Source organism: Lepidochelys kempii, chromosome 8, assembly GCF_965140265.1.
Source record: "Lepidochelys kempii isolate rLepKem1 chromosome 8, rLepKem1.hap2, whole genome shotgun sequence".
Taxonomy (NCBI): domain Eukaryota; kingdom Metazoa; phylum Chordata; order Testudines; family Cheloniidae; genus Lepidochelys; species Lepidochelys kempii.
The window spans coordinates 85,123,902-85,133,333 of NC_133263.1; the positions used below are offsets into that span (position 1 = coordinate 85,123,902).

General features: G+C 45.3%; 1 protein-coding gene across 3 annotated transcripts in view; it reads left to right on the top strand.

Annotated features, from left to right (window-relative positions):
- Positions 1 to 7,811, top strand: part of ERICH3 (glutamate rich 3) — a 64,831-nt gene extending 57,020 nt beyond the window's left edge. For all 3 annotated transcript variants that reach the window (XM_073357329.1, XM_073357330.1, XM_073357331.1), the window contains 2 exons: positions 1,741 to 3,836; positions 4,572 to 7,811. In XM_073357329.1, coding sequence (XP_073213430.1) covers positions 1,741 to 3,818 — 2,078 coding nt within the window. In that variant the 3' untranslated portion in view covers positions 3,819 to 3,836; positions 4,572 to 7,811. The remainder of the gene's footprint in view (positions 1 to 1,740; positions 3,837 to 4,571) is intronic.
- Positions 7,812 to 9,432: the final 1,621 nt, after the last annotated feature.

The following is a 9,432-nucleotide window of genomic DNA, read 5'->3' on the forward strand; positions in this document are numbered from 1 at the left end:
TGACCCAAATTCAGGAGTGCCTGGATGTGGTATTTTTGGTCTGAGCCCCTTTTCTAAAAATTATGATGGGGATTGATAAATGAATGGAGAGAGAGGGTTTTTTTGCTTGTTTGTTTTTTTGTAACACTGCTAAAAGTCTAAAACCTGAGGGACATATAAAAATGAGGAAGCTGGCAGTAAATATAAATAATCAACTCACTGCAAAGCACATCTCTCTGAGAGGGTATTGGCAGAGGATGGAGGGCAGGATTTCTGTTGGGGTAGCAAAGTGCAAAGTCGGGGTTTTTTAAGCTGTATTGGTTACATGACCAGAGATCATATTACGTGTGGTCAGGTGAGAGGGAAAAAGTGCGGCTGCTTCAATTAATTTTTATTTAGATTTCTCTCTTGCCCGCCCTCCAACTCAACCCCTCTGTTCTCTCTCTCTCTCTCTCTCTTCCTCCACCCATCCCTGATCTCTGTCTAGGGTGACCAGAGGTCCTAATATCATCGGGACCATCTCGACATTAGGGGCTTTGTCTTATAGACGCGACTATATCCCCTCATCCAGAAAAAAAAAACCAAAAATGTGTCCTGATTTTTCACACTTGCTCTCTTCTCTGTCCGCTCCATGGCACTCCCTTTCTCACCTGTTCTGTCACTGCCATCCTGTTCCCGCTCTGCTTTCAGCCTCTCCAGCTGCACAATGCTTCCCCTGGTTTCCACTCAAATGGACCTGCTTACGGCAGTAAACTCTAGCCTCCTGAGCTCAATGCCACCTGCAGGACAGGACGAAACACTGCAACATATGGCTGCATTCACCAATTCCTCTCTCATGTCAGTGCTGATATAGAGCGAGGAAAGTGACCTTAGGAAGTTGGCCAGGCCAATGGAAGGTCCTGGGGGAGCCAAATGGGGAAGATGAGAGCCTGTCCATCTTCCTGTGCCAAGGCTGTGGCCCACAGAGCAATGTGCTTCAGGCCAAGGATCTGAACCATCTCTAGGTAGACATTGTAGAGATGGGCTGATGCAGCATGAACATATGTTTAGGCCCAGCCAGGCTAAAGAAGACAGTGACTGAGGGTTGTGGAAATATAAGAAGGTGAGAGTAGAATAAATCAAATAAAGGCAGGTAATATGGCCAGGATGGCCTTTCCCCCATTTTGGATTTTTCATATGTCCCACCAGAGCACAGTGTCTGGAAAGCATGATTCTTTTATTCTCTTCAATGACATTTAGGGCCAGTTTTTCCAAAAATAGACCAGATCCTGAATTATGTGAACAGGCACAGGTGCACTGGCACAAATAGGTAATTGTGCTTGCCAAAGGCTTGATCCTGCACCACTGAATTCAGTGAGAGCTTTGGCCATTGACTTCAAAGAGGATAGGATCAGGCCCCAAATGTGCACAAGTCATTACCCATTTTGCATGCACAGATGTATAGTCTGTCTCCTCCTGTACATACTTATTTTGCATGACCTATTTGTGAATATTTAAATCTCAGTGCCAAGCCTATGGCTACTTCCTCCATGTACCCTGAGGTCACTTCTGGGCCGTGCAACATCATTTTTGTTTCAATTATTTGTGCCTGATGCCAGAATGACAGCACTGGAAACGGCAGGCCAAGTTTCCTCACACATTACCCAGCCTAAAATCCTTGCACTGATTTGGAACAATGGCATCTCTAATAAACACCTCATAAAAAGCCTTAAAATTAACGTATTTATTACAATAAAACTAATGTTTTGATTACTTCCTCAGATGGAGCTTTCTTGGCAGAAGCAGCAACAGCATGTGAAAAGCAGAAGGCAGCAGAGCAAGTGGCACAAAAGGGGCAGATGGTGGATGAGGAAAAAGCACTTGAGGAGCAGGAGGAGTTTGTAACTGAGGAAGGAGCCACTGACACTGGAGAGGCAGGCAGTGAAACAGCTCTGGAGATAGATTTGCTGGCTAAGAAAGAAGCAGCAGCTGTGATGGGACAGACAGTGGAGAATGTACTTACAGTAAAAGAAGAAGCATCTAAGGAGAAGGCTAGACTGGAAGAAGATCTGGAAGAGAGTAGGGTAGGTAAGGAAATGGCATTTCAGGGAGAGGAGGCACCTGAGGGAAATGTAGCTGTGGAGGAAGACATAAAGGAAGGAGAGGAGGCAGTGGAAAAGACCGCCTATGAGGGAAAGGTGGTGGAGGAAGTATCATCTGAAGGAAAAGAGGTTCTTGAGGAGGTGCCTGAGACAGAGGAGGCTGTGGAAGAAGCAAAATCTGAGGCAGAGGAGGCTGTGGCAGAGGCAGAATCTGAGGGAAAGGAGGTTGTGGAGGATTCAGCTGCGGAGGCAGAGAAGGCTATGGAGAAAGCAGACTCTGCGGGAAAGGAAGTTGCAGAAGGAGAATTGGAAGGAGAGGAGGTTGTGCAGGAGGCAGCTTCTGAGGGATGGGAGACTATGGGAGAGAGAGAATTTGTACGGGAGGAGTCAGTAGAATCAGTGAAGGTTCCCACACTGGGAGCAGCAAGTGAAACAGAGGAATCAGTAGAATCAAGAAAGGTTCCCATTGGTGAAGCAGTGTCTGAAGTGGAGGAGGCAGCAGCAACAGAAACATCTGAGGAGGAGGAGGATGTAATGCAAACAACCCCAGAGGAGGGAGAGACAAGAAATGAGGCCACAGAAGAGGAGTCAGATGTAGAGGAATCACCACCTCTGAGGGAAGAAACCTCACTGGACAAGGAAATAAAAAGGGACACGGCAACAGAGGAAGACGCACACAAAGATGGGGAGAGCATAGTGGAAGCATCTGAAGAGGAAGAAGCAGCAGAAGATCCAGAATCTGAAGAGGAGGTAGTAGAAGAAGGAACATATATAGGGGAGTCAGTGCCTGAGGAAACAGCATATATGGGAGAAGAACTGGTGAAGGCTGGTGAGGAGGAAGTGACAGAGGAAGTGGAAGAGAAGATGGTGTCCCAAGTAGTAGTTCCTGAAAAGAAGTTGGTAATAGAAAAAAAGGTACCTATTGCTGAAGAGGCAATAGATAAAGCCACAATAAAGGTAGAGGAGTTGGCTGAGGGAGCAGCAGTGGAGGGTGTGGTGGTAACTGAGGCAATGGCAATGGAGGAAGTGGAAGTGGCTGAGGAGGTGGCCGAGGAATCGGCAGAGAGAGAGGGAGAAGAAATGTCAGAAATAGAATCTGAGGAGGCAATGTCAGTGGAGGCAGCAGGCAATGGGAAAGTAACGGGCAATGAAACACCACCACAAGGGGAGGAGATAGTAGAGAAATTAGAACCTGGTGAGAAAGAAAATGCAGAGGTATTATCAGACTGGGAGGTGCAGACAGAGGATGCAGGACATGAGGAGGGCATGGAAGAGGAGGAGGCAGGATCGGAAGAGCAGAAGGTGATGACAGAGGGGAGAATACCCGAAGAAGATATGAGATCAGAGAGAACATTGCCTGAGGTGGAGAAGCTGATGACGCCGTCATCTCTGAGGGATGAAGAGGAAGCTGTGGAAGCAGCACCTGAGGTAGAAGGCATGACACAGGAAATGGCATATCACCCAGATGTAGTGGAGAAGGAAGCAGTCCTTGTGGAAGAGTTAATGGCAAAAGTGAGACATAGTGGTGGGAATGACAGAACAGAGGAGCGAGAGATGGAGACAGTGGAGGAGAAAATCACACTGAAACAATTAGACACAAGCGAAAAAATAAAAATAGGAAAGACAGAGACTTTGGCTGAATATCCACAAGGGCTTCATGGGCATACAGATCTGCTTGAAGTCCAGCACAAGGAAGAAACTCCTGCACATATAAAGACAGATACCACAGAAACATCCATTACAGAAGAGAGAAACTAAGGGGCTCCGTGGCACATGGTGAGTATCAGTATGAGCCAGATTGCTACCTAAAAGAGGAATTGATTTTATTTTTATTACATTCCTATGTAAGGTGTCCAAGGCTGCAGTACCTAGGCTAGTGCTATCAAAGCACCAGCTCTACTGAATGGTGAAATACTGGGATTCATTTGGAGGAGATAGGTAGCCATGATTTTCTTCCACCATTTATTATATTCTTCACTTTCACTTCAAAGGTTTCCTAAGGGTTTTCATTGCAAAGTCAAAAGTGACTCTGAGTTGCATTATGAACATTCTCAGCTCAGTTTAATGTCTGTGTCTCATACCTTCATTCATGCTGAGTGGTACTGTCCTCCATGAGTAGTGCCGTTGGTTACACTGGGACTATGTATAGGAAAAAATGTACTTACGGCTGAAGAGCCAATAGATAAGGTCACAATGAATGTAGAGGAGATGGCTGAGGGAGCAGCAGTGGAGGGTGTAGCAGTGACTGAGGGGGTGGCCAGGGCCAAGTGGTGGTGGTTGAGGGGGTGACAATGGAGGAAGTGAGTAAATGAGCAAGAGTGGTAGCCTCTGGCCATAACACTTCAACTTATTTTGATATTATGGAGCTATAGCAGTAATCAGCCCGTATGTTTCTGCTTGCTACCTAGCTCTCTATGGACTTGTATGGCCCATATTACACTAGTAGCCAACCTCACAATCTTTAACGTACCTGTTTACCATACAACTAACACTTTGCTTGATGTTTCCCAGAATGCTCTAAATCTGGACATAATTATCTTGCTTTTGATACAATCCCTGGATGGGGGAGAAAGACACATCTGAGCATCCTCTGCAGTTCCTTCAATAATCTTATTTTAGTAACATTTTTTACAAATCACTGTAGATTTGTGTGGATTGGGACATTCCCTCCCCGTCTCATTTTACTTGATGAGTAGCATAACCATCTGTTTGTTTAGTAGATCAGCTCCGGAATGTGCAACAGATAACTGAACTAAGCTCATAGAGCTAGCGTAGGAAATCATACTCCTTTATAATTATGACGACAATAATAATAAGGACCTTTCCACAGCTGTCATGTATTTATTTTCAAGCTACAGAGAATTCTTATATTGGTTGAACTTAAATTCCCCTGCCCCCAAAGAACACAGTGGGTTTGTGATGACTAGCTTGAAGGGAGGAGGAGGCTTGCTGGCACTTTATGTATAATAATAGAAAGTGCAAATGTACGTAAGTATGTAAAATTGTATGTATGTGATTGTATCCCCCCCACATTTTTTGCATGTCAATTGCATTTGTAGATTGTAAACTCTTCAAGACAATGTCTATGTCATCATGGATGTATATGTGGTTCCCAAGCACAATAAGGCCTGGATTCTGATTCTGAAGGGCAATTCCTTCCCTCTGTTGCATGCATCCATTAGTGGAGAAAATGGGTCATAGAGAGGAAATTTTTTTCCCTTCAACATCTAGAGCAGCAGCTCAGGATTGGACTTCAGAGAGCATTAGACAGGGGGAGGAGCCAACACATGTTTGCACCTTGGCTGTGGCTCTAATGAAATCTCGTCAGGCCCCAGATCTTCACCTGTGCACACGCTGGGGTATAGAGCAGACAGTAGGTAGGCATGCATACTGCCTTGCTGCTAGTGCTTAAAGGTGTAAAGAATGGCCCACCAGGCAGGCTCCTGCTGCTCCATGCCCACGCTGAGCCAGCCTCTGCATCTGGGTCCCATCTGTGTTTGACTACTGCTGAAGTGGTCACATAAATCTGACTGTGTTCTGCTGGCATTTCCAGCCAAGTTTGATTTGCTTCCTATGACCATTCACGCAAGCAGATTTTGATTTGGAAGAAAGTTCCTGCAAAGAGAGTTGTGCATGCTTGAATGTCCATACACTTGAGCATTCGCTCTGGGAGGTGAGGTTTGGCTATCAGTGGGCTTGGAAGTGGTCAGGAAGCAGGATCTGCACCACGTGACCTACATGACCAGTCACTTAGCATGAATAGCAAATAACATGATGCAATAGGGATGGTAAATAGTCCGCAAGCAAATCAAGGGCTGAAATGTTCTCCCAAACCATTCACCCACTGGCTGAATGTCAGAGAAATGAGGACCAGCAGGTAAGTCAGACACAGCAAAGGAGTCATGGTCATTGAAGAGATGAATGGCTGGGAGTATGTTGCTCAGCTCTACTCCACACCCCTGGCACCACTCTGCTTTGCCCTTGCTGGGGCTTCAAAGAGAAAGGCCAAGTTTTTTCCCCCAGCATGTAGCAGTGTTTGTGTGGAGTGAATGCCAAGTGTTGTCTTTATGAGGCTTACTAAATGGCACCAACCTGTCTGAAATGTAGCTCCTAATATGTTTTTTCAGTCACCTGAAGGCCATTGTTCCCCCAGAAGTCTGCTCTTGAATGCCATTTAGTAACAGTAAGACCTTGATTTTGTCTTGTCAGCATGGCCTGGCTCTAAGGAACAGTGCAGAGCTGCCCTGGCTCGAGGGAGCTCTGGGACCTCCCAGGTAGGCTAAGGGTGTACTCCTGCTCATATTCCCTTTCTAGCCTGTGGCTTGCCTACCTCTGTGTGGCTGGCCAGCTCTATGGAGTGAGGTGGCGGTGAAGGTGGAACCATGACCCTGCCCATGCTAGCCCCCTTGAGACTGCTTTACATTCTCATGGATACAGGGACGGAGCAGTCCCTACGCGAATGCTCAAGTGTATGGACATTCAAGCACAAGGCCACTGGAATTCTGCCTGGTCTTTACACAAGCCATGAAAGGGTCAGCTCCGTGTGCCATCCCCCAATGTGGGCCCGGCAGAATCTGATGATGGTTTGTCCAGTGGGTTGGCATTTCCAGAAGCTTCACTCCAATGTAGAACGATACATACATTGCAATCAGGGGCCTGAACAAAATAACCGAAATATCCCTGGTCAATTAGGGCAAAAAAAAAAAAAAATAAAGCAATCAAACCCCAACAGTAAACCCCACAGCCAGCGGATTCCTTCATAGTGAAAATTGAAAAAAAGCACCATAGTTTCCACGTCCATTAAACAAGTATGCAAATACAAACTTTGGATTCAAAACAGCACAGGTGTAGGTATAAACTGCAGGCCCGATCCTCCTTTCACTTACCTTGCTGTCAACCAGTAGTAACGTGATGGGTGTGACTGGTGTTATACTGGCATAAAACTGGTGGAAGTGAGAGCAGAACACTTGGCAACAACTGATTTTTTTGGTTTACACAATATTAATCGGGCCACTCCCTTTTCAAAGCCTCACCTTTGAAGGCTTCTCACATTGGTGGCATCTGCACCAGTGAGCCACGCTACATGCAGAATCTTTAAGAGCCCACGTATGGCATGCATTCACAATTAGGCATTGCTAGTGAGTGCTGAGAAATGCTCTTCCCCTCCCTATGGCCTCCCACACGCCGGGCATGCTACAAGGTTTATTTTCCATCTTAGGCAATAGAATAAAATCAAATGGATTTGCAGTGCTTCATTACACTGAATTATTTTGGGTTTCCACATGGGGTAATAAATGTAAACATGGTCAAATACCTTGTGTTTGTTTTAATAGCTAGTTGGATTTGTGTTTCTGGGCCAGAGTCCCTAATATGCACTTTGAGAAAGAAAAATATCCAAGATAAATAATCTAAATGCATTTATTTTAGTAAAAAAGGAATTTAATGTGATTAAACAAAGAATAATGATGGATTAGCTTTGTATTTGTCAGTAATTTAAATTGAAGCACTGTGTCAAGTGAACCTGTACTGTACAATTTAAATCCTTATTCTTGTGCAATACTTTGCTTTGAAAGCATGTACTTGAGTTGCGACCCTCTTGGTCTAGTTTTAATCCAAGGAATGTCCATAAAATTTGAAACAGTCTCTTCCATAGACCAATGTGTTTTCAGATTTGTTCAATATTAACAGCACAGTAAATGGATAATATATGTTTACACCTTCTGCAGGTGAATAAATCTGGTATGTTAATTGTTCTGAATTAAAACTTTTCTTCATGGCCTTCCATTAAAGATTTTTTGGGGGTGTATGTGTGGTGTGTGTGGGCAGGTCTGCACACTTGTGTAGGTGCATAGACCCACATATTTGCTTTAGCCCACTTAAGTGATGCCATATTTCAGTCTGTGTAGCTGTTTGGATTTTTGGAACTATCTTCAATGTAAGATTACTAATACTTAGCATTCATACAAGGGCCTGATCCAAAGCCCCTTGAAGTGGTGATCTTTCCACGGGCTGTAACTGGCTTTGGACCAAGTCTGATATATCTTCAAAGCATGGCTCATGCAATAACTAAGTCGTCATCATACTAATCTGTGACACAAGAACACTGGACTGTTGAGCTTAGCCCCAGTTCCTGCCCCCTTGGTTATCCACAAACGGGATGAAAACGTATTACTTTTTTGAAATGATGTTGAGCTATTTTTTCGTTGGCAGGTTTTTAAAACTCTTTTTGGTGAACAGTTCTTTGTAAGCGTTCAATAGTTGAACTGGGTCAAGGACTTGTGATTGGTCAAATAAGTCAAATGATACTTGTCACTGTTCTCCGATCGAATGAGTGCCCGAGTATTACATCTGTGTTAAAAATGTGGTGGGGGTGAATATGTGGGCTGGGAACATTTTTATCCTAGGCCTGTTTGTGGCAAGCAAGGACCATAGGGACGTGAGCACGGCACACACAAATCCATTTATGTGTTCATGGAAAACTTGTTCCAGTGTTTCTCAGCTCTAGTATGTGCCATTATCCAAATTTAATGGACAGACCAACTAAAGCACGCAGGAGTCAAATGATTTGCTTGCAAAGCAAGTGCCAGGACTAGAACTAAGTCTGTGCTGAGTTCCCAAGGCCGCCCTGTCTCTTTGTCAATAGTTGTTTTACTGAACACAATGGGCTAGATTCACAAAAGGATATAGGTGCCTAATTGCCAGTTTAGGAGCCCAAAACTGGGATTAGGTGCCTCTGCTATTCACACAATCCCTACTCAACTGCTGCCTACCCTGTAGACGTCAAAGCTCACTGAGTCCCTATGTTGTGTAGTAAAAGCTCCCTAGGCACCTGTGTTTCTGTCTCTGAGCATGTGCGCTGCCGCCTCACTCTGGGCATCTGGATGCGGGTCTCCTGCCGAAGCCCCAGAACCATTTACAAACCAGGGAAAGAGAGGTGCTCAGCCACCTAATTCACCTGCAGGGCCCACTCCGACAGGTGAGTGCACCTCACACCACACAGAAGAGGAGCAGGAGGATCTCCCTCTCAACCTTTAGCCCAGTGGTTAGGGTACTCCCCTAGAGAAAGAGAGCACCTCCCGCCAGCCTGGATTCAGGTGTTGAACTCTCTGAAATGCAGGACCCTGTTCCTCAACATCTCCCATTGGCTAGCTTAGCTTGGGGAGCCACCTAGCCTGTCTCCCTCCATTCACTGTAGAGGAAGCCTGAGCCCTAAGTCAGGCTTTGTGAATCCAAGTGATTTTCTAGGCACCTGTAAGTTAAGGATTGAGATGCTGCATGTCCTAACACATATGTCCCTTTGTGACGCTAGCCCAGAGAGTGAACGCTTATAAGGCAATAGTAGTTTGGGCTCATTCGGTGAGTGCTAGAGTGA